Genomic DNA, 24,011 nt, shown 5'->3' with positions numbered 1-24,011 from the left:
GACAGGCCTCCAGACAAGACAAGACAGGCCTCCAGACAAGACAAGACAGGCCTCCAGACAAGACAGGCCTCCAGACAAGACAAGACAGGCCTCCAGACAAGACAGGCCTCCAGACAAGACAAGACAGGCCTCCAGACAAGGGCCTATACAGCCCTGTAACACAGCCCCAGATCTAGTCCCAGCCTACCCTCTGTGTTGATGAGCTGCTGTCTGAGTGTGTTGGCTGTGATGAGCAGCATCCTCTGAATCCTCCAGAACAGGACGACATCATTGCACTCCAGCTGTGGTGAGAGAGAAACATGATAGTCATGCACTGAGACAGGGCATGTATTATATTATTAAGTTACATGCAACAGTCAGAGACAACAGGATGTTGAGTAGATGGACAACTTACTACAGTCCACAAAGGGTTACAAAATTCCAATATCTTTCCCAGATATTCTCAAAAACTTTCCAGGAATCTTCCAACCGGGATTTCTGGAATTACAGAGAACGTTGGGAAAGTTACTGGAATTTTGCAAACCCACGTCCCTCTGAAAACCCACGTCCCTCTGAAAACCCACGTCCCTCTGAAAACCCACGTCCCTCTGAAAACCCACGTCCCTCTGAAAACCCACGTCCCTCTGAAAACCCACGTCCCTCTGAAAACCCACGTCCCTCTGAAAACCCACGTCCCTCTGAAAACCCACGTCCCTCTGAAAACCCACGTCCCTCTGAAAACCCACGTCCCTCTGAAAACCCACGTCCCTCTGAAATCAGCTAACTCTGGCAGCTTACCAAAGAGCCTAGGACCCTTACCTCCGAGTCAACAAATTGTCTCTGGTAGTAGTAGAAGCCTCGTCTACACAGGTTACAGTGATGCAGCGCCTTCTGCAGGAAGTGACGTCGGTACAGCTGGTGCCACGTGTCCTTGATCTAGAAATACAGGAAGTAAAAGAGGGTACCGGAGTGAGAGAGGAAATTTATAGGCAAAAGACGTGCAGAGCTGTGGTCGAGAGGTAACTCTTCCTGGCACTTCACATATACAGTGCCTTGCGAAAGTATTCGGCACCCTTGAACTTGGCAACCTTTTGCCAAATTTCAGGCTTCAAACATAAAGATATAAAACTGTATTTTTTTGTGAGGAATCAACAACCAGTGGGACACAATCATGAAGTGGAACGACATTTATTGGATATTTCAAACTTTTTTAACATTTCAAAAAAAGAATAATTGGGCGTGCAAAATTATTCAGCCCCTTTACTTTCAGTGCAGCAAACTCTCCAGAAGTTCAGTGAGGATCTCTGAATGATCCAATGTTGACCTAAATGACTAATGATGATAAATACAATCCACCTGTGTGTATTCAAGTCTCCGTATAAATGCACCTGCACTGTGATAGTCTCAGAGGTCCGTTAAAAGCACAGAGAGCATCATGAAGAACAAGGAACACACCAGGCAGGTCCGAGATACTGTTGTGAAGAAGTTTAAAGCCGGATTTGGATACAAAAAGATTTCCCAAGCTTTAAACATCCCAAGGAGCACTGTGCAAGCGATAATATTGAAATGGAAGGAGTGGCCGTCCCTCTAAACTTTCAGCTCATACAAGGAGAAGACTGATCAGAGATGCAGCCAAGAGGCCCATGATCACTCTGGATGAAATGCAGAGATCTACAGCTGAGGTGGGAGACTCTGTCCATAGGACAACAATCAGTCGTATATTGCACAAATCTGGCCTTTATGGAAGAGTGGCAAGAAGAAAGCCATTTCTTAAAGATATCCATAGAAAGTGTCACTTAAAGTTTGCCACAAGCCACCTGGGAGACACACCAAACATGTGGAAGAAGGTGCTCTGGTCAGATGAAACCAAAATGGAACTTTTTGGCAACAATGCAAAACGTTATGTTTGGCGTAAAAGCAACACAGCTCATCACCCTGAACACCCCATCCCCACTGTCAAACATGGTGGTGGCCCAATAATTTTGCACGCCCAATGTTTCAGTTTTTGATTTGTTAAAAAAGTTTGAAATGTCGTTCCACTTCATGATTGTGTCCCACTTGTTGTTGATTCTTCACAAAAAAATACAGTTTTGTATCTTTATGTTTGAAGCCTGAAATGTGGCAAAAGGTCGCAAAGTTCAAGGGGGCCGAATACTTTCGCAAGGCACTGTACAACCCCAACGGAGACAGGGTTCAATACCCGCGTCCACGTTTCCCACACCTGCTGGTCTCCCTCTCTGATTACATTACTGTCTGAAGTAAGAATAGGTACGAGTCCTCAAAACAGACAATGTCAAAAATCCATATTTAACTAAAGATCACATTGTTTTCAAATACAGTAAAAGTAATTGGTGGAATGTGTCTTGAACACAACGTTCATTTGCCCGGGCACAAAAAAAATCACACAGTTCTTCTCCCTAAATTCCATTTCCCCTCCATGTTTCACTCATTCAATTGCGTTCCGACCGCTCCCTCTGCACAACGCGTGCCGAGTTTGCACACAAGCTCCAGTTAGGCCTACAGAAATAAATGCCTATAAGGTGGGCATAAAAAAATCCCTCTAACTATCGGGATACACAAGCTACATTCCATGCCAAATGACAACAGTTTTATCACTTTGAAGTACGGAAGTGTGTTGAAACAACGAGCTGCAGTTTGGGAATAATTGCTTCTCGTCTATTTTCCGCTTAGGTTACTTTGCGAACTGCTAGTACCATTTAGAATAGGTTCACCTAGGCTATAACCCCACTAAACATACCAGCTTCCACACTGAACATATGGAAACACACTTTGATGAAGACAAAGAGCATATTTTCTTCAGAGTCATTAAGCTATGGCCTACTCATCAAATATATGTAGTGGCCGTAATTCATCACCATGCAGCCAGCGTTAAATGTAGAACTGTTAATACGTTTAGAAAATGACTAAGAACACGCAAAATAAAATCTATCAAATGTCTGCAGGCGATTAGCAAAAAGACGACAGATTTTGGTTTGTAACCCTGAAAAGAAATTGGTCTTTCAAAAGAGCCAAACTAAGCCCTGTTTCAAACGGTCACAGAGAATAACTCTCCCAGAGAGGCACCACTTCGCACTGGCAACTTTTCTTATCTGTTCTATTTTATTCTGTTATATTACATCATGTTTTTTTTGCTATAAAATAGGTGTCTTGACTGTAGGGATCCTGACCCCATTTAGTCGACTGGTCTATTGAATGTTCGACAGGCAGTTGGTCGATTTCTTTAGAAAAGCAATAGACCCCCCAAAAAATGGTGTACAAGATACTTGTCTGATTGGTACTAGTCTGAGTGGACTCAACCATTGTGGAGGCCGTGTGGATGGCACAGTCCATCACTCTAAGACATGTGCTACTGAAATTGTATGGGGTTATATTACGTAAGAACACTAACAACATTTGTATTATTGAATCGGCGACTGTTCCTCAACCATGCTGCTAAGTGGTTAATAGAGAAGTTAACCAGAATATTGGTATTAAGAAGAACGAGGCAGCAGCGGAGTTCAGGGACGAGAGAACAGCCCTTGTCTAATGGAAGTGAGGAGACGAGAGAACAGCCCTTGTCTAATGGAAGTGAGGAGACGAGAGAACAGCCCTCGTCTAATAGAGGGTGAGGAGACGAGAGAACAGCCCTTGTCTAATGGAAGTGAGGAGACGAGAGAACAGCCCTTGTCTAATGGAAGTGAGGAGACGAGAGAACAGCCCTTGTCTAATGGAAGTGAGGAGACGAGAGAACAGCCCTTGTCTAATGGAAGTGAGGAGACGAGAGAACAGCCCTTGTCTAATGGAAGTGAGGAGACGAGAGAACAGCCCTTGTCTAATGGAAGTGAGGAGACGAGAGAACAGCCCTTGTCTAATGGAAGTGAGGAGACGAGAGAACAGCCCTTGTCTAATGGAAGTGAGGAGACGAGAGAACAGCCCTTGTCTAATGGAAGTGAGGAGACGAGAGAACAGCCCTTGTCTAATGGAAGTGAGGAGACGAGAGAACAGCCCTTGTCTAATGGAAGTGAGGAAAGTGTGCAAATCTCAAACCATGAGTGCACACAACTTTTAGAAGGTTGATCAACTTCGTTGCAAGCAAATTGGCTCATAGTTTGTTTGGGGGAAATGGGGGAAATAGGAGGCGTTTGATGCACGGGAATTATAATAATGGTGGGCTAATAAAAACATTAAAAACTTAAGGCCTAATGATAAAACTACATTTACCGTTGGTAAGGAGATTTCATAGCATTATGTCGCCTCATGTTTCTTGTACTTTTATTACACACTGTAGGCCTAAATCAGAATTGTAGGACGTCTCTCCATTTCTGACATAACTGGTTTCAATTATTCCCACTATACGACAAATAGAAGGCGTGGCCAGTGTTTGGCACTCCACTAGGTGGCATGCATTTTTAGTGTGGAAAAGTCACAGCAACATTATACCCACACCGCTACAGAAATGTGATCAAATTTCCCATTGGGATTTTCTTTTAGGAACTTTCATGGCCCAGTTCCAACATCTCCACTTCATACAGCAAATGAGAATGTTATGGATGTTCACCATAAACAGATGAACGGAGGGCGTTTTCCAAACCGGGCTGTAGCACTGGCTCACAGTCACACAAATATATGGCTCTAATTTATCAATGCAAACATGCGTATATATCTCCACGTATGCTAGAATTTAGTAAGAAATGTACACATGGTTGATAAATGAGGCACCTGGTTTCAGGTTCTCACCAGGACAGGGTCCACCTCCACCCTTCCAGGTTCTCACCAGGACAGGGTCCACCTCCACCCCTCCAGGTTCTCACCAGGACAGGGTCTACCTCCACCCCTCGACCCTCCAGGTTCTCACCAGGACAGGGTCTACCTCCACCCCTCGACCCTCCAGGTTCTCACCAGGACAGGGTCCACCTCCACCCTTCCAGGTTCTCACCAGGACAGGGTCCACCTCCACCCCTCCAGGTTCTCACCAGGACAGGGTCCACCTCCACCCCTCGACCCTCCAGGTTCTCACCAGGACAGGGTCCACCTCCACCCCTCGACCCTCCAGGTTCTCACCAGGACAGGGTCCACCTCCACCCCTCCAGGTTCTCACCAGGACAGGGTCCACCTCCACCCCTCCAGGTTCTCACCAGGACAGGGTCTACCTCCACCCCTCGACCCTCCAGGTTCTCACCAGGACAGGGTCCACCTCCACCCTTCCAGGTTCTCACCAGGACAGGGTCCACCTCCACCCCTCCAGGTTCTCACCAGGACAGGGTCCACCTCCACCCCTCGACCCTCCAGGTTCTCACCAGGACAGGGTCCACCTCCACCCTTCCAGGTTCTCACCAGGACAGGGTCCACCTCCACCCCTCCAGGTTCTCACCAGGACAGGGTCCACCTCCACCCCTCGACCCTCCAGGTTCTCACCAGGACAGGGTCCACCTCCACCCCTCCAGGTTCTCACCAGGACAGGGTCCACCTCCACCCCTCCAGGTTCTCACCAGGACAGGGTCCACCTCCATCCCTCCAGGTTCTCACCAGGACAGGGTCCACCTCCACCCCTCCAGGTTCTCACCAGGACAGGGTCCACCTCCACCCCTCCAGGTTCTCACCAGGACAGGGTCCACCTCCACCCTCCAGGTTCTCACCAGGACAGGGTCCACCTCCACCCCTCCAGGTTCTCACCAGGACAGGGTCCACCTCCACCCCTCCAGGTTCTCACCAGGACAGGGTCCACCTCCACCCCTCCAGGTTCTCACCAGGACAGGGTCCACCTCCACCCCTCCAGGTTCTCACCAGGACAGGGTCCACCTCCACCCCTCCAGGTTCTCACCAGGACAGGGTCCACCTCCACCCCTCCAGGTTCTCACCAGGACAGGGTCCACCTCCACCCCTCCAGGTTCTCACCAGGACAGGGTCCACCTCCACCCCTCCAGGTTCTCACCAGGACAGGGTCCACCTCCACCCCTCCAGGTTCTCACCAGGACAGGGTCCACCTCCACCCCTCCAGGTTCTCACCAGGACAGGGTCCACCTCCACCCCTCCAGGTTCTCACCAGGACAGGGTCCACCTCCACCCCTCCAGGTTCTCACCAGGACAGGGTCCACCTCCACCCCTCCAGGTTCTCACCAGGACAGGGTCCACCTCCACCCCTCCAGGTTCTCACCAGGACAGGGTCCACCTCCACCCCTCCAGGTTCTCACCAGGACAGGGTCCACCTCCACCCCTCCAGGTTCTCACCAGGACAGGGTCCACCTCCACCCCTCCAGGTTCTCACCAGGACAGGGTCCACCTCCACCCCTCCAGGTTCTCACCAGGACAGGGTCCACCTCCACCCCTCCAGGTTCTCACCAGGACAGGGTCCACCTCCACCCCTCCAGGTTCTCACCAGGACAGGGTCCACCTCCACCCCTCCAGGTTCTCACCAGGACAGGGTCCACCTCCACCCCTCCAGGTTCTCACCAGGACAGGGTCCACCTCCACCCCTCCAGGTTCTCACCAGGACAGGGTCCACCTCCACCCCTCCAGGTTCTCACCAGGACAGGGTCCACCTCCACCCCTCCACCCTCCAGGTTCTCACCAGGACAGGGTCCACCTCCACCCCTCGACCCTCCAGGTTCTCACCAGGACAGGGTCCACCTCCACCCCTCGACCCTCCAGGTTCTCACCAGGACAGGGTCCACCTCCACCCTCGACCCTCCAGGTTCTCACCAGGACAGGGTCCACCTCCACCCCTCGACCCTCCAGGTTCTCACCAGGACAGGGTCCACCTCCACCCCTCGACCCTCCAGGTTCTCACCAGGACAGGGTCCACCTCCACCCCTCGACCCTCCAGGTTCTCACCAGGACAGGGTCCACCTCCACCCCTCGACCCTCCAGGTTCTCACCAGGACAGGGTCCACCTCCACCCTCGACCCTCCAGGTTCTCACCAGGACAGGGTCCACCTCCACCCCTCGACCCTCCAGGTTCTCACCAGGACAGGGTCCACCTCCACCCCTCGACCCTCCAGGTTCTCACCAGGACAGGGTCCACCTCCACCCCTCGACCCTCCAGGTTCTCACCAGGACAGGGTCCACCTCCACCCCTCGACCCTCCAGGTTCTCACCAGGACAGGGTCCACCTCCACCCCTCGACCCTCCAGGCTCTCACCAGGACAGGGTCCACCTCCACCCCTCGACCCTCCAGGTTCTCACCAGGACAGGGTCTACCTCCACCCCTCGACCCTCCAGGTTCTCACCAGGACAGGGTCCACCTCCACCCCTCGACCCTCCAGGTTCTCACCAGGACAGGGTCCACCTCCACCCCTCGACCCTCCAGGTTCTCACCAGGACAGGGTCCACCTCCACCCCTCGACCCTCCAGGTTCTCACCAGGACAGGGTCCATCTCCACCCCTCGACCCTCCAGGTTCTCATCAGGACAGGGTCCACCTCCACCCCTCGACCCTCCAGGTTCTCACCAGGACAGGGTCCACCTCCACCCCTCGACCCTCCAGGTTCTCACCAGGACAGGGTCCACCTCCACCCCTCGACCCTCCAGGTTCTCACCAGGACAGGGTCCACCTCCACCCCTCGACCCTCCAGGTTCTTGCGGACGGTGGTGACCTCGTCGTTGGCCAGGTAGGCTGTGTGTTCCTCATGGAGTTTTAGCAGGCGCTCCAGCTCCTTTTTGGTTTCGTTGCAGATGTGCTGTTCGGGCGAGCGGCTCGTCCAACTCATCCAGCGTTGTTTCCAGTAAGGACCTGCCATGTCATTTATCACAGAGTCAGCTAGAGAGAAAGAGAGAAAGAGAAAGGGGAGTGAGAAGAGAAGATGGCAAGAAAGACAGAGATAGTGGTAGTAAGAGAGACAGAGCAGAGATAGGAGGGGGAGAAATATTTGAATGTCTGACATATCCGACCATAACCCAGAAAGCAGATGAAGTAAATAAAGCATGTGACAGAACAGGGGAGAAGTCATGGTGAAGGTGGGGGTGTATAACCCACTGTCTTTGAGGCGTGCCTGCAGGGTCTCCTCCATGAACTGGATGGCTGCGTCCCACTGGGGCTTGTCTGTGATGGAGCGGTCCTCCAGAGTATTGTGCTGGATCACCCTCTGACAACACACAGAGGAGAAACTACATTACCCACAAGGCATGGCAAGACAGGAAATCAATGCATACTAATGTTTGCCTGCTGTATATGTGGTTGAATATGACAGAGTGTGTGTGTGTGTGTGTGTGTGTGTGTGTGTGTGTGTGTGTGTGTGTGTGTGTGTGTGTGTGTGTGTGTGTGTGTGTGTGTGTGTGTGTGTGTGTGTGTGTGTGTGTGTGTGTGTGTGTGTGTGTAAACGTACGCATGCCTGTACAGGCACATGAATGTGTGTACACGGGCACGTGTGTGTGTGCAGGGATTTTTTAAATCTTGGGGTTTTCCGGTCGCCCAACAGTGTAAAAAATATATATATACAGTATCAGTCAAAAGTTCAGACACACCTACTCATTCAAAGGTCTTTATTTTTTACTATTTTCTATACTGTAGAACAGTTTTTTTAAATGAAATAACACATGGAAAGTGTTAAACAAAATCAAAATATATTTTCTAGTTGAGATTCTTCAAAGTAGCCACCCTTTGCCTTGATGACAGCTTTGCACACTCTTGGCATTCTCTTAACCAGCTTCATGAGGTAGTCACTTGGAATGCATTTCAATTAACAGGTGTACCTTGTTAAAAGTTCACTTGTGGAATTCCTTCTGAATGCATTTGAGCCAATCAATCAGTTGTGTTGTGACAAGGTAGGGGGGTATACAGAAGAAGCTCTATTTGGTAAAAGACCAGGTCCATATTATAGCAAGAACAGCTCAAATAAACAAAGAGAAACGACAGTCCATCAAAACTTTAAGACATGAAGGTCAGTCAATACGGAACATTTCAAGAACTTTGAAAGTTTCTTCAAGTGCAGTCGCGAAAACCATCAAACGCTATGATGAAACTGGCTCTCTTGAGGACCACCACAGGAATGGAAGACTCATAGTTACCTCTGCTGCAGAGGATAAGTTCATTAGAGTTACCAGACTCAGAAATTGTAGCACAAATAAATGCTTCACAGAGTAACAGACAATCAACAGATCTCAACATCAACTGTTCAGAGGAGACTGTGTGAATCAGGCCTTCATGGTTGAATTGCTGCAAAGAAACCACTAGTAAAGGACACCAATAAGAAGAAGAGACTTGCTTGGGCTAAGAAACACGTGCAATGAACATTAGACTGGTGTAAATCTGTCCTCTGGTCTGATGAAACCTGTTTAAATGGATCATTCTTGAGATGTTCCTACAACTTGATTGCAGTCTACCTGTGGTAAATTCAATTGATTGAACATGATTTGGAAAGGCACACACCTGTCTTTATAAGGTCCCACAGTTGACAGTGCATGTCAGCGGAAAAACCCAATACTTCACGAATGCACTGTATACACATATACGTGGACACCCCTTCAAATGAGTTGATTTGGCTATTTCAGCCACACCCATTTCTGACAGGTGTATAGGATCAAGCACACAGACATGCATTCTCCATAGACAAACATTGGCCTTACTGAAGAGCTCAGTGACATCCAATGTGACAACGTCATAGAATGCCACCTTTCCAACTAGTCAGTTGGTCAACGTTCTGCCCTGCTAGATCTTCCCCAGTCAACTGCAAGTGCTGTTATTGAGAAGTGGAAACGTTGAGGAGAAACAACGGCTCAGTCGTAAGCTAACAGAACGGGACCTCAAAGTGCCAAACTGCCTCTGGTAGCAAAATCAGAACAATAACTGTTTGTCGGGAGCTTCATAAAATGGGTTTCCATGGCGGAGCAGCCACACACAAGCCTAAGAACACCATGTGCAATGCCAAGCGTCGGCTGGAGTGGTGTAAAGCTCGCCCATTTGAACTCTGCAGCAATGGAAAGACGTTCTCTGGAGTGATTAATCACGCTTCACCATCTGGCAGTTCGGCGGACGAATCTGGTTTTGGCGGATGCCCTTTAGTTCCAGTGAAGGGAAATCTTAATTCTACAGCATACAATTAACCTCTAGACGATTTTGTGCTTCCAACTTTGTGGCAACAGTTTGAGGAAGGTCCTTTCCTGTTTCAGCATGACAATGCCTCTGTGCACAAAGTGAGGTTCATACCAAAATGTGTTGTCGAGATCGGTGGTGAAGAACTTGACTGGCCTGCACAGAGCCTTGACCTCAACCGCAATGAAAGCCTTTGGGATGAAGTGGAATGCTGACTGCAAGCCAGGCCTAATCGCTCAACATCAGTGCCTGACCTCACTAATGCTTGTGGCTGAATGGAAGCAGGTCCCCGCAGCAATGTTACCACATCTAGTGGAAAGCCTTCCCAGAAGAGTGGAAGCTGTTATAGCAGCAAAGGGAGGGGACCAACTCCATATTAATGCCCATGAATTTGGAATGAGATGTTTGACAAGTAAGTGTCCACATACTTTTTGTCATGTAGTGTACATCCATCCATCATTTTTGTATTTATACATTTTGGGATGGAAAAACGCTTTCAGTGTTGACTTAAACTACTGAAAATCTGGCATATATTTTTGTTACAATATAATCTTTGAGTTAGACATTCAGGGAGAATCAAACATGTAAAAAAACAATGAATTTAGCATGACTGATTGTTATTATGTTTGAGCAACACCACATTGGCCATGGAAAAATGCATAAAACTGCCAAAATGTATGTCAGCTCCATGGAGGAACGTGTAGAATTGCAGGAATTGGTCTTAAATTGTACTATTTCTCTACACAGATGGGAGCCTCTAAAATGTTCTCTGAAAATTCACTCTACCCATTGCCACGCCCACCACCTAAGCTCCTTTTTGATCCAGAAGAAACCCTGGTGTGTGTGTGTGTAAGTAAGTGTACCAGGCTGTCCATGGCTGTCTCATTCCACTTGTGCCTCTTGATACTCTCGTCCTTCACCGCCTCCTTCAGCTTGTCAAAAATGTCATCCTGGTCCTTCCCTTTGTACTCCGCCATGAAGCGGGCAAACTCCTCCTGCAGCGTCTCCCAGGCAACCTGGAGGACAGAGAGCCAGGTATCAACACGACACCACGGCCTGCTACAGACAGCACTACAACACCCATACAGTCCAACCAGAACACGTACATTTGACTGGCACAGTAAATCCAATCTTCAATGATCTAAATTCTCTCTCGACTTAGACCTGACACCAACATCTCCTTATGACATGCATCTCCACCGTTAGCAAGAAGAGGTTTAAAGAGCTATTGAGGCAGCAGCAGCGAAACTCTACCTCTAATGCTTTGTGAGGCAGCAGCGCAACTCTACCTCCAATGCTTTGTGAGGCAGCAGCAGAACTCTACCCCTAATGCTTTGTGAGGCAGCAGCAGAACTCTACCCCTAATGCTTTGTGAGGCAGCAGCAGAACTCTACCCCTAATGCTTTGTGAGGCAGCAGCAGCAGCACTCTACCTCTAATGCTTTGTGAGGCAGCAGCAGCAGAACTCTACCTCTAATGCTTTGTGAGGCAGCAGCAGCAGAACTCTACCTCTAATGCTTTGTGAGGCAGCAGCAGCAGAACTCTTACCTCTAATGCTTTGTGAGGCAGCAGCAGAACTCTTACCTCTAATGCTTTGTGAGGCAGCAGCAGAACTCTACCTCTAATGCTTTGTGAGGCAGCAGGAGAACTACCTCTAAATGCTTTGTGAGGCAGCAGCAGAACTCTACCTCTCAATGCTTTGTGAGGCAGCAGCAGAACTCTACCTCTAATGCTTTGTGAGGCAGCAGGAGAACTACCTCTAAATGCTTTGTGAGGCAGCAGCAGAACTCTACCTCTCAATGCTTTGTGAGGCAGCAGCAGAACTCTACCTCTAATGCTTTGTGAGGCAGCAGGAGAACTACCTCTAAATGCTTTGTGAGGCAGCAGCAGAACTCTACCTCTCAATGCTTTGTGAGGCAGCAGCAGAACTCTACCTCTAATGCTTTGTGAGGCAGCAGGAGAACTACCTCTAAATGCTTTGTGAGGCAGCAGCAGAACTCTACCTCTCAATGCTTTGTGAGGCAGCAGCAGAACTCTACCTCTAATGCTTTGTGAGGCAGCAGCAGAACTCTACCTCTAATGCTTTGTGAGGCAGCAGCAGAACTCTACCTCTCAATGCTTTGTGAGGCAGCAGCAGAACTCTACCTCTCAATGCTTTGTGAGGCAGCAGCAGAACTCTACCTCTCAATGCTTTGTGAGGCAGCAGCAGAACTCTACCTCTCAATGCTTTGTGAGGCAGCAGCAGAACTCTACCTCTCAATGCTTTGTGAGGCAGCAGCAGAACTCTACCTCTAATGCTTTGTGAGGCAGCTGCTTGTCCGTCCACTGTTTGAGCTTGATGTCCACGGTGGTGTTGAAGGTACCAGAGTTCATGGTCTGGGCTGCAGGCAGATAGATGTTCTCGATGACGTGGATGGACACACGCTCCCACAGCTTCTTCTCTAGGATGGCCTCCCTACAGGGTTAAGATAGGAAAACAAGTGCTTCTTGGGTGGACAGCAGTTTTGAAGACGACGCTGTGTGAGTGTACGTTAAGTCTAAAGTAGTGACCTGTGTGGTTCAGCGGTTAGTGCCGCAAACACTGGTGCACACAGCCTACACCAGAGTCAGCATGGGCTTGAATCCAACCCAGTGCTCTTCTGACTCGCAATCTAGAACCTCACCTGTCTTCACGGTTCCATCTCAATAAATAAATATAAACTCAAAGACATTTTTTTTTTTTTTAAAGTCTCAATTTGCTTCCTTTGGTTATGTCCTCTCCAGATTTACAGCTGATCTGAACAGGCATAATAGCTGAAAGCAATAGGGCAGAAAGCAGTAGTGATGTCCTTTGACTTTGCCAGATCTGTCATGTCAGGTCTTGTGAAGGGAATGAAAATTACCCTTTTAGTAAATGAAATAAACGCTCACTATTCAGACTGCACTTTACTGTAGATTCCCAATGGTTGCACCCCAAATGGTGACCTACTCCTTATATGGGGGCCCATTTATGCCGCATAGCCATGAAAGCCCAGCAGCTTGTTAACTTAAGCAAGGCTCTTTATCTGAACAGGGCTCTGTGATAAAGCCCAGCTCAATCCCCATGGGCTTCTGTAAAGACTAATTTATCATAAACCCACGCACACCCATTCATAGCTTCTACAACATAGCTGGCAGACAGGCATTTCAGAATTTGTTTAACGGCCTTTGAATATGAAGCATTCAACACTCCGTTGATGTTGGCCATGTAAAAATGATAACATGTTTTTTTTTTTTATCGATACATAATAATCAATAATAATGATGTACATAAGCTGCAGGCGACCAAACTTCCTTTAAAGGGGAAACATTAGGTCAAACACTAACCAGTGTTTCGGTGTCACTTGACTCAAGCTAATGACTTCGTCCAAGATTTCGTTCTTGGCTTTTTCGAAGAGTTCATTCTGGGAGGAAAAGACAAAACAGAAGTGATTATTGGAATCTGGCACTCCAATATGGCCGCTCCAATATGGCCGCTCCAAAAATCTCAGAATCAGTAGACGAGTCAAGGACAATATTGTTGACTTGAACATACCCTGTCCAGCTCTCTCAGACGGGGGTAGTTGTTCTTCCACTCTGTCTCCAGGTTGAAGCGGGACGCTGAGAAAGGAGAGGACAGGCAGTCAGTGGAACCAGACCGTTGGGAGGGGAAGGGGGTTCTCTCATAGTGAGTCTGTTTATAGGTCTAAATTCATCTGTACTCTATTTAACAAACGAACCAGATATTAAATTAGATGTATAAATTAGAGACATTATAACTGATATAAGGTATATAAAAAGTGAGAGGATCAATACTATGTATTTTGTCTCCATTGCTAAAGATCAAGCCAGGGTTGAGAGTCAAGCAGCCCCTGATAGTAGCATGGGTGAGCTAGCTGGTTATACGGTCTCATTGTCCGAATGTCTCATCTGTTTGGTGTTATGAATTAACCAGTAGATAACATGCAGTTTGTATAGGGACAGCTTCACTACTACCTGCTATGATGATGAGAGTTCAAAAGGAGAAATAAAACCTATATTGGCACGCCAGGGCAGTAGGGATGGCTGAGATCCCTCGCTAGAGAACACACTCCTAATCAGAAACTAAATCCAAGCCTACACCCCCCCTCTCCCACCATCCCTACACATTCCCCTCTACCCCACATTTCCCATCATCCCTCACCTCTCCCAACACCACCCCCTCCCACACATTTCCCATCATCCCTCACCTCTCCCAACACCCCACTAGCATGAAGGAAAGGAGAGGAGGTTGATGACCTAGCATGAAGGAAAGGAGAAAAGGTTGATGACCTAGCATGAAGGAAAGGAGAGGAGGTTGATGACCTAGCATGAAGGAAAGGAGAGGAGGTTGATGACCTAGCATGAAGGAAAGCAGAGGAGGTTGATGACCTAGCATGAAGGAAAGCAGAGGAGGTTGATGACCTAGTATGAAGGAAAGCAGAGGAGGTTGATGACCTAGCATGAAGGAAAGGAGAGGAGGTTGATGACCTAGCATGAAGGAAAGGAGAGGAGGTTGATGACCTAGCATGAAGGAAAGGAGAGGAGGTTGATGACCTAGCATGAAGGAAAGGAGAGGAGGTTGATGACCTAGCATGAAGGAAAGGAGAGGAGGTTGATGACCTAGCATGAAGGAAAGCAGAGGAGGTTGATGACCTAGCATGAAGGAAAGCAGAGGAGGTTGATGACCTAGCATGAAGGAAAGCAGAGGAGGTTGATGACCTAGCATGAAGGAAAGCAGAGGAGGTTGATGACCTAGCATGAAGGAAAGCAGAGGAGGTTGATGACCTAGCATGAAGGAAAGGAGAGGAGGTTGATGACCTAGCATGAAGGAAAGGAGAGGAGGTTGATGACCTAGCATGAAGGAAAGGAGAGGAGGTTGATGACCTAGCCTTTCAGTCATGCTAGGTCATCAAATCAAAGTTTATTGATCGCGTACACAGTTTAGCAGATATTATAGTGGGTGCAGTGAAATGCTTATGTTACTAGGTCCTAAAAATGTAGTAAAATGTCAAACAAGTACGCAAATCATTTTTTTAAATAACAAGAAATATTGAACAAATCCAATTAACCTAAATAGCACTAGCAGCCATCAAAACGCTACACATATATACACTGGGTGAATTTCCACTCAATATACTAAGAATGATATGTACAGCAGAATGTATATTAGAGTAAGCTACAGTGTGTCAATATTTCTTTACATTTTTACCTTTTTTTAACTAGGCAAGTCAGTTAAGAACAAATTCTTATTTTACAATGATGGCCTACCCTGGCCAAACCATCCCCTAACCCGGACGGCGCTGGGCCAATTGTGCGCTGATCTATGTGACTCCCGATCACGGCCGGTTGTGATACAGCCCAGAATCGAACCAGGGTCTGTAGTGACGCCTCTAGCACTGAGATGCAGTGCCTTAGGCCGCAGCGTCACTCGGGAGCACGAATCCAGTGTATAGCAGCTAAGAACTTTCAACCTCAGCTGATATTCTTCACCAGTCTGGTTCTAGACCTGAACATAGCACCGTTTCAGCAGCTACGCTTGTCTTTTAAATAGCTTAGATCACAGGAATCACTCTGCTTCTTTTATACTGTCCACCATTCTCTACTCATTTAAAGGGTGTCTGAAATGGGCCATGACCAGGCTTCTTTCTAAGTGGTTTGGGAACTAGACACAACACAAATGTGTGCTTTCTGATGGTGCCAATGTAGCTGATGTGAAATGGCTAGCTAGTTAGCGGTGGTGCGCGCTAGTGGCGTTTCAATCGGTGACGTCACCTGCTCTGAGACCTTGAAGTAGTGGTTCCCCTTGCTCTGCTTCGAGGGTGACTGTTGACGTGTGCAGAGCGTCCCTGGTTCGCGCCCAGGTCGGGGCGAGGGGACGGACGTAAAGTCTGTACTGTTACACCAAGTCACCTCGGTATTAATAAAAGGTATCCTGCAGGATCTGTCCTCTTTATTATTTATATAAATACTATTGGTCTTTCTGCAAAAAGCTGTAACATTCACATGTATGCAGATGATACTTATCTACGTTAGAGCCCCTTACTGCTGACCGGGCCATGTTAGAGCCCTTACTGCTGCTGACCGGGCCATGTTAGAGCCCATTACTGCTGCTGACCGGGCCATGTTAGAGCCCCTTACTGCTGACCGGGCCATGTTAGAGCCCTTACTGCTGCTGACCGGGCCATGTTAGAGCCCCTTACTGCTGACCGGGCCATGTTAGAGCCCTTACTGCTGCTGACCGGGCCATGTTAGAGCCCCTTATGCCGCTGACCGGGCCGTGTTAGAGCCCCTTACTGCCGCTGACCGGGCCATGTTAGAGCCCCTACTGCTGCTGACGAGGCCATGTTAAAACCCCTTACTGCTGCTGACGAGGCCATGTTAGAGCCCCTTACTGCTTGCGAGGCCATGTTAGAGCCCCTTACTGCTGACGAGGCCATGTTAGAGCCCCTTACTGCTGCTGACGAGGCCATGTTAGAGCCCCTTACTGCTGTTGACGAGGCCATGTTAGAGCCCCTTACTGCTGCTGACGTGGCCATGTTAGAGCCCCTTACTGCTGCTGACGAGGCCATGTTAGAGCCCCTTACTACTGCTGACGAGGCCATGTTAGAGCCCCTTACTGCTGCTGACGAGGCCATGTTAGAACCCCTTACTGCTGCTGACGAGGCCATGTTAGAGCCCCTTACTGCTGCTGACCGGGCCATGTTAGAACCCCTTACTGCTGACCGGACCATGTTAGAACCCCTTTCTGCTGCTGACCGGGCCATGTTAGAACCCCTTACTGATGCTGACGAGGCCATGTTAGAGCCCCATCCTGATTTTGTTGCTGTGTAGAAAGCCGTTGATTTAAAATGGGTGCTTAATGCGGGAAAAATGAAATGTATCTTTTCTAATTCTCTTAGAAATATTTTAGATGGTTTACATATTTATGCATTGGATGGTTCTCTCATCGAGCAGGTTCCCACCTATAAATATCTGGGATTTGGATTGACAAAAAAAAAATATATTTTTTTTAAACATACAGATGAACTTGTTAAGATTTAAAGTAGGTCTCTTAAAGAGAAATAGTTCCTGACTCTCAAAAACAGCATGAAACAGGATGTACAGGCAACCTTCCTGCCAGCTCTTCATTGTGGTGACATTTATCAGAATGCAGCAGCCACTTCTCTAAGACCCTTGGACGCAGTGTCTCATGGGGCGGGAGGGTAGCCTAGTGGTTAGAGCGTTGGACTAGTAACCGGAAGGTTGCATGGTATAAATCTGTCGTTCTGCCCCTGAACAAGGCAGTGCACCCACTGTTCCTAGGTCATCATTGAAAATAAGAATTTGTTCTTAACTGACTTGCCTAGTTAAATAAAGGTCAAATAAAATAAATTATCAGGCCTCTCTTTATCAGAAGTGGCAGGTTTAATATTGATCACTTTGTCAAAAGGTCGACTGGACCTCTAAATTCCTGTAGATCACTTAATTTCTCCCTTTTTGTTCACAACGCTCTGCTGCACAAGCTTCCAACATATCACACGTGTCCCTGTTAAAGTAGAGAAGTATAATGCACCAACGGCTCACAGCGTTGGTCAACTCGATATCCCTTGTGTCTCTATGTCGGTTAAATCAATAAGCCTTTGGGGATCACGCATCAGAGGACTATTTTGGGGCCCTCACCCGCCTGGTTACCTTTGAAGGCGTCGGCCTGCTGCTCCACTGACTCCCTGACCATCTTCCAGAAGCAGTCAGAAACGGCCAGACTCAGGTTCTTAGTAGTCACCTGGTGGGCCTTCAGCATGCCGTCTCTGGGGTGGACAGAAGGACACCGGTCAGGTTAACGTGCTCCAGCGCAGTTCCATTTCTATTCAATTAGAAAAATTATATAATTGAAAACCATAGCCTTTCACCAAATGAATGAATTGACTGGCAATTCATTTTCTAAACCAAATCAGATGGAAATGTGGATGGTAGGGAGTCAGGACACCCACCTGAGTAGTCTAGATGGTAGGGAGTCAGGACACCCACCTGAGTAGTCTAGATGGCAGGGAGTCAGGACACCCACCTCAGTAGTCTAGATGGCAGGGAGTGAGGACACCCACCTGAGTAGTCTAGCTGGCAGGGAGTCAGGACACCTACCTGAGTAGTCTAGATGGCAGGGAGTGAGGACACCCACCTGAGTAGTCTAGCTGGCAGGGAGTCAGGACACCCACCTGAGTAGTCTAGATGGTAGGGAGTGAGGACACCCACCTGAGTAGTATAGATGGTAGGGAGTGAGGACACCCACCTGAGTAGTCTAGATGGTAGGGAGTCAGGACACCCACCTGAGTAGTCTAGATGGTAGGGAGTGAGGACACCCACCTGAGTAGTCTAGATGGCAGGGAGTGAGGACACCCACCTGAGTAGTCTAGATGGCAGGGAGTGAGGACACCCACCTGAGTAGTCTAGATGGCAGGGAGTGAGGACACCCACCTGAGTAGTCTAGATGGTAGGGAGTCAGGACACCCACCTGAGTAGTCTAGATGGTAGGGAGTCAGGACACCCACCTGAGTAGTCTAGCTGGTAGGGATTCAGGACACCCACCTGAGTAGTCTAGATGGCAGGGAGTGAGGACACCCACCTGAGTAGTCTAGATGGCAGGGAGTGAGGACACCCACCTGAGTAGTCTAGATGGCAGGGAGTGAGGACACCCACCTGAGTAGTCTAGATGGCAGGGAGTGAGGACACCCACCTGAGTAGTCTAGATGGTAGGGAGTCAGGACACCCACCTGAGTAGTCTAGATGGTAGGGAGTCAGGACACCCACCTGAGTAGTCTAGCTGGTAGGGATTCAGGACACCCACCTGAGTAGTCTAGATGGCAGGGAGTGAGGACACCCACCTGAGTAGTCTAGTTGGCAGGGAGTGAGGACACCCACCTGAGTAGTCTAGTTGGTAGGGATTCAGGACACCCACCTGAGTAATCTAGTTGGCAGGGAGTGAGGACACCCACCTGAGTAGTCTAGATGGCAGGGAGTGAGGACACCCACCTGAGTAGTCTAGTTGGCAGGGAGTGAGGACACCCACCTGAGTAGTCTAGTTGGCAGGGAGTGAGGACACCCACCTGAGTAGTCTAGTTGGCAGGGAGTGAGGACACCCACCTGAGTAGTCTAGTTGGCAGGGAGTCAGGACACCCACCTGAGTAGTCTAGTTGGTAGGGAGTCAGGACACCCACCTGAGTAGTCTAGCTGGCAGGGAGTGAGGACACCCACCTGAGTAGTCTAGTTGGTAGGGATTCAGGACACCCACCTGAGTAGTCTAGCTGGCAGGGAGTGAGGACACCCACCTGAGTAGTCTAGCTGGCAGGGAGTGAGGACACCCACCTGAGTAGTCTAGATGGCAGGGAGTGAGGACACCCACCTGAGTAGTCTAGCTGGCAGGGAGTGAGGACACCCACCTGAGTAGTCTAGCTGGCAGGGAGTGAGGACACCCACCTGAGTAGTCTAGCTGGCAGGGAGTGAGGACACCCACCTGAGTAGTCTAGTTGGTAGGGATTCAGGACACCCACCTGAGTAGTCTAGATGGCAGGGAGTGAGGACACCCACCTGAGTAGTCTAGTTGGCAGGGAGTGAGGACACCCACCTGAGTAGTCTAGTTGGTAGGGATTCAGGACACCCACCTGAGTAATCTAGTTGGCAGGGAGTGAGGACACCCACCTGAGTAGTCTAGATGGCAGGGAGTGAGGACACCCACCTGAGTAGTCTAGTTGGCAGGGAGTGAGGACACCCACCTGAGTAGTCTAGTTGGCAGGGAGTGAGGACACCCACCTGAGTAGTCTAGTTGGCAGGGAGTGAGGACACCCACCTGAGTAGTCTAGTTGGCAGGGAGTCAGGACACCCACCTGAGTAGTCTAGTTGGTAGGGAGTCAGGACACCCACCTGAGTAGTCTAGCTGGCAGGGAGTGAGGACACCCACCTGAGTAGTCTAGTTGGTAGGGATTCAGGACACCCACCTGAGTAGTCTAGCTGGCAGGGAGTGAGGACACCCACCTGAGTAGTCTAGCTGGCAGGGAGTGAGGACACCCACCTGAGTAGTCTAGCTGGCAGGGAGTGAGGACACCCACCTGAGTAGTCTAGCTGGCAGGGAGTGAGGACACCCACCTGAGTAGTCTAGCTGGCAGGGAGTGAGGACACCCACCTGAGTAGTCTAGTTGGTAGGGATTCAGGACACCCACCTGAGTAGTATAGATGGCAGGGAGTCAGGACACCCACCTGAGTAGTCTAGTTGGCAGGGAGTCAGGACACCCACCTGAGTAGTCTAGTTGGCAGGGAGTGAGGACACCCACCTGAGTAGTCTAGTTGGCAGGGAGTGAGGACACCCACCTGAGTAGTCTAGCTGGCAGGGAGTCAGGACACCCACCTGAGTAGTCTAGATGGCAGGGAGTCAGGACACCCACCTGAGTAGTCTAGCTGGCAGGGAGTCAGGACACCCACCTGAGTAGTCTAGCTGGCAGGGAGTCAGGACACCCACCTGAGTAGTCTAGATGGCAGGGAGTCAGGACACCCACCTGAGTAGTCTAGATGGCAGGGAGTCAGGACACCCACCTGAGTAGTCTAGCTGGCAGGGAGTCAGGACACCCACCTGAGTAGTCTAGATGGCAGGGAGTCAGGACACCCACCTCAGTAGTCTAGAGTTCTGGAAGAAGTCCTCTTCGTAGTCTTTGATGGAGTCAATGCTTTCCCCGGCACTGCCTAAAGAAGAGGGGACAATGAATCACTGATGTGAGTCTAAGGCCTGACCACGGGACAAGTACGACTATAGAACTTTGGTTATGTTATTATTACCCCAGCATGTCCGTTATTCCAGACAACCATTCACACAGGAAGAGGCGTTCCAAACTGGCCCCTGGAATTCCTTTTTTCATTGAGATATATATATATATTTATTTATTTATTTTCTTATAATGGAAGCCTGGAGGTTTTTATTTTAGGCGTGAAGATATCTCAACAAGTCTAGACAATAATAAGCAACACTCGTGCTTGGCTGCCACATGTGTAGGTGTCCCAGTAATATTTAAACTATCTGTGCTAATGAAAATGCCCTCTGTTCTGCTATTTTGAGCCGCTGGACAGAGCACCTGTTTATAGATGAGGAAGTGAACTTTTTCAATTTCCAAAAAGTTTAGCTTAGAGGGAAAAATTGGGGATGCCCTGCGATCTACTGTCTATATTTACAGCCAGAGTTTCATTAAAATAGGCCTAGGGACGATTGCACATGGAATTAAACTCATGTGGCCAAGCTCAACTTCGATTCATCGGCACAAAAAAAAGAAGCCTCTAAACAAAAGTATTCACTGTGAAAGTTGATAAATATAGGTCATTCATATGAAATACTATATATGCACAGCACTTCTTGTTTTCTTGCACAAACAGCACAGCACCTGTTACGCACGTGACTCGTATTGTCAGAGGACTTTGGAGTTTGCCAAAAAACTGTAGGTTATTCTGGCTGGAATTATTACTCTCCTGCCTTTTTGTTAAAATGTTTGACATCGATACACAACACACACATTCTCAACGCCAGCCATGCGTTCTCTCGTAGGCTACACACGTACCTCAAGTCTTCACTTTTCTAAGGAAGCATAAAAACAACAGAACATGTTGAAGTGAACAGTCCTGTCTTTTTTAGATGCGTTTAAGATGGTTCTGTTGTTTGTATGCTTCCTTAGAAACGTATAGATTTGAGTTACATGTGTAGCCTAATTTGATTTAAATTAGATCAGATGGGTAGGCCCTGAAAGGGGAATGCATCGTACCTTTCCCGGTCACCACAGCAAAGTAACCCAAGGCTTTCATAGGGAACAACTTTCCTTCAACAATCTGTTGAATCTGTAGGGAGAAAAACACATGAATAAAATCCCAGGCTTTAGATTTCCTTCAGTCTGTACCTCGTGACTGTTTGTTTGACCATTCAGCTTTTACAACTAATGAAAGGCTACCCCTTTGTGGCTACGGAGCGATATAATAGTTCTCAGACCATTTTAACTTGTCAAATGTATATCGTCCATGCTCATTGGGATTACCTTGACCACGGTTGTCAGTTGAGCTTCCCGTTGCAAAACGTTTTGAACGTGTGTGATGCATGTGTCGTGGCGGGTGTGCCAGTTTATATCTCACCCGGTTAGGGCTGGCCAGGTTCTTCTCCGCTAGGTCGACTTTGGTCAGGACAAAGATGGTCCTCTTCCCCTGCGGGTCCATCTGACTGACCAGGTCCGTGACGATGCTGCGCTCTGCATCCACTGACCCATCTGAGGACCAGAGAGATGAAGGGTGAGAAAACAGCAGGTCAGGTAGAGGAAAGGAGAAGAGACAAGAGGACACAGAAGCGGAGGAGAGGAGACCGAAGCGAACAGAGGATCAAAGTGGAGGTGAGGGAGTAAAGAGGGAGAGGAGCTCCAGGATGTTCTGTTTGGTCAGAGGAAGGTGACTGCAGTGTTGACTCACCCTGGATACAGAGGATGATGGCGTTGGGGTTCTGCATGTAGTTCTTACTGATGCTGAAGATGGTCTCCTTGGTGTCTGCTGCCATGCCTGCAGTCACAGTCTGAGAGGAACACACACCATCACTGCTCCTATCACTGTACGGTCACTGTTTTCATACACGCGTGTGTGTGTGTTTCTGCATGTGTGTGAGTGAGTGAAGTACTCACACTGATGACTCCTGGTAGGTCTACTAGCACCATCCTCTGGATGCCAGGTCCTTTGACACTCAGAGAGATCGTCTGTCACACAGGAGAAAGGAAAAACATTTAGCACTACAAACAGTCAGGGATCGACACAGAGCTGGTACAACGCTGAGTACTAGTGAGCTTTCATTACATAGCTGGTAGACACCCAAATAGCACCCTATTCCCTGGTCTAGTGCACTACTTATGACCACTCCTTTTGAACAGAGACCTACTATTATATCAAAAGTAGTACACTATATAGGGGGCTCCTGAGTGGCGCAGAGGTCTAAGGCACGGCATCTCAGTGCTAGATGCGTCACTACAGACCCTGGTTCGAATCCAGACTGTATCACAACATTAGAGATCTACAGGGTGCCATTAGGGATCTACAGGGTGACATAAGGGATCTACAGGGTGCCATTAGGGACAGGATCTACAGGGTGCCATTAGGGACAGGATCTACAGGGGGACATTGGGGATGCAGGCAGAAGGCGTGGAGCAATAGGGAGTTCTGTCCTCACCTCAGGGCTGACTGTCTGTCCCTCCTTGACACTCTTCCTCATTCTCAGCTCAATCTCATGTCTCAGGGCAGCCAGCTGCAGGGAGGAGAGGATCAATGGTTCACGATATGAATGAACCAATCAACAAGTGAAGCGGTGTGAATGAACCCCAATGAAAACCCTGATGAAAGGCTGATTCCATGGTGGGAGAGAGAACGCCTCACTCTTCTATGCTGGGTTAAACTTACGTCCTCCTCTTTTCCCAGGTCAAACTCTCGACTGCTGTCCTTGAACATGGCCACGTGGTGAGGTCCCTCACTCAGCGTCACCTAGTAGAGGAGAGAAGCAGGTGGCAAAATGCAATACATTTTTTTTTTTAAACATCCAAAGTCCCCAGTCCAAAAGCACAATGCTAGTAACGCTGCCCATCCAGCCAGACCACACAGGCCTCATTCAAACTATGGACTACAACGTCCCATATGAAACAGTGCAGACCAACAGAAGAAATCCACCAAGGCAGAGCCACAGTAGTAAGAGAAGTCTGGACAAACAACAAAGCGGTCATCCCACCACTTAATAAGCTATATTCTTCAAGAATAATGGCTATATAGCAAATCCAAAAATGGATGTGCCAAATCACAGATTGCCCCTTTAAAATAAGAACATAAATTGGGTCGGCAGGTAGCCTAGCGGTTAAGAGCGTTGGGTCAGTAACCCGAAAGGTCACTGGTTAGAATCCCTGAGCCGACTAGGTGAAATATCTGTCTATGCCTAATTGCTCATGTAAGTCGCTCTGGATAAGAGCG

General features: G+C 48.7%; 1 protein-coding gene across 2 annotated transcripts in view; it reads right to left on the bottom strand.

Annotated features, from left to right (window-relative positions):
• The window catches only part of LOC123997185 (dynamin-like 120 kDa protein, mitochondrial), an 82,378-nt gene that overhangs the window by 37,966 nt on the left and 20,401 nt on the right, over positions 1-24,011 (bottom strand). For both annotated transcript variants that reach the window (XM_046301321.1, XM_046301331.1), the window contains 16 exons: positions 23,454-23,534; positions 23,227-23,301; positions 22,688-22,759; positions 22,482-22,581; positions 22,155-22,285; positions 21,794-21,866; positions 20,657-20,729; positions 17,694-17,809; positions 13,558-13,622; positions 13,350-13,426; positions 12,294-12,459; positions 10,869-11,021; positions 7,951-8,059; positions 7,514-7,734; positions 799-915; positions 188-281 (listed from right to left, as the gene is read on the bottom strand). In XM_046301321.1, coding sequence (XP_046157277.1) covers positions 188-281; positions 799-915; positions 7,514-7,734; positions 7,951-8,059; positions 10,869-11,021; positions 12,294-12,459; positions 13,350-13,426; positions 13,558-13,622; positions 17,694-17,809; positions 20,657-20,729; positions 21,794-21,866; positions 22,155-22,285; positions 22,482-22,581; positions 22,688-22,759; positions 23,227-23,301; positions 23,454-23,534 — 1,723 coding nt within the window. The remainder of the gene's footprint in view (positions 1-187; positions 282-798; positions 916-7,513; positions 7,735-7,950; positions 8,060-10,868; positions 11,022-12,293; positions 12,460-13,349; positions 13,427-13,557; positions 13,623-17,693; positions 17,810-20,656; positions 20,730-21,793; positions 21,867-22,154; positions 22,286-22,481; positions 22,582-22,687; positions 22,760-23,226; positions 23,302-23,453; positions 23,535-24,011) is intronic.

The sequence above is a fragment of the Oncorhynchus gorbuscha genome, linkage group LG02 (assembly GCF_021184085.1).
Source record: "Oncorhynchus gorbuscha isolate QuinsamMale2020 ecotype Even-year linkage group LG02, OgorEven_v1.0, whole genome shotgun sequence".
Taxonomy (NCBI): domain Eukaryota; kingdom Metazoa; phylum Chordata; class Actinopteri; order Salmoniformes; family Salmonidae; genus Oncorhynchus; species Oncorhynchus gorbuscha.
The sequence above is the reverse complement of the archived record's forward strand: the minus strand, read 5'-3'. Positions and strand labels throughout refer to the sequence as shown.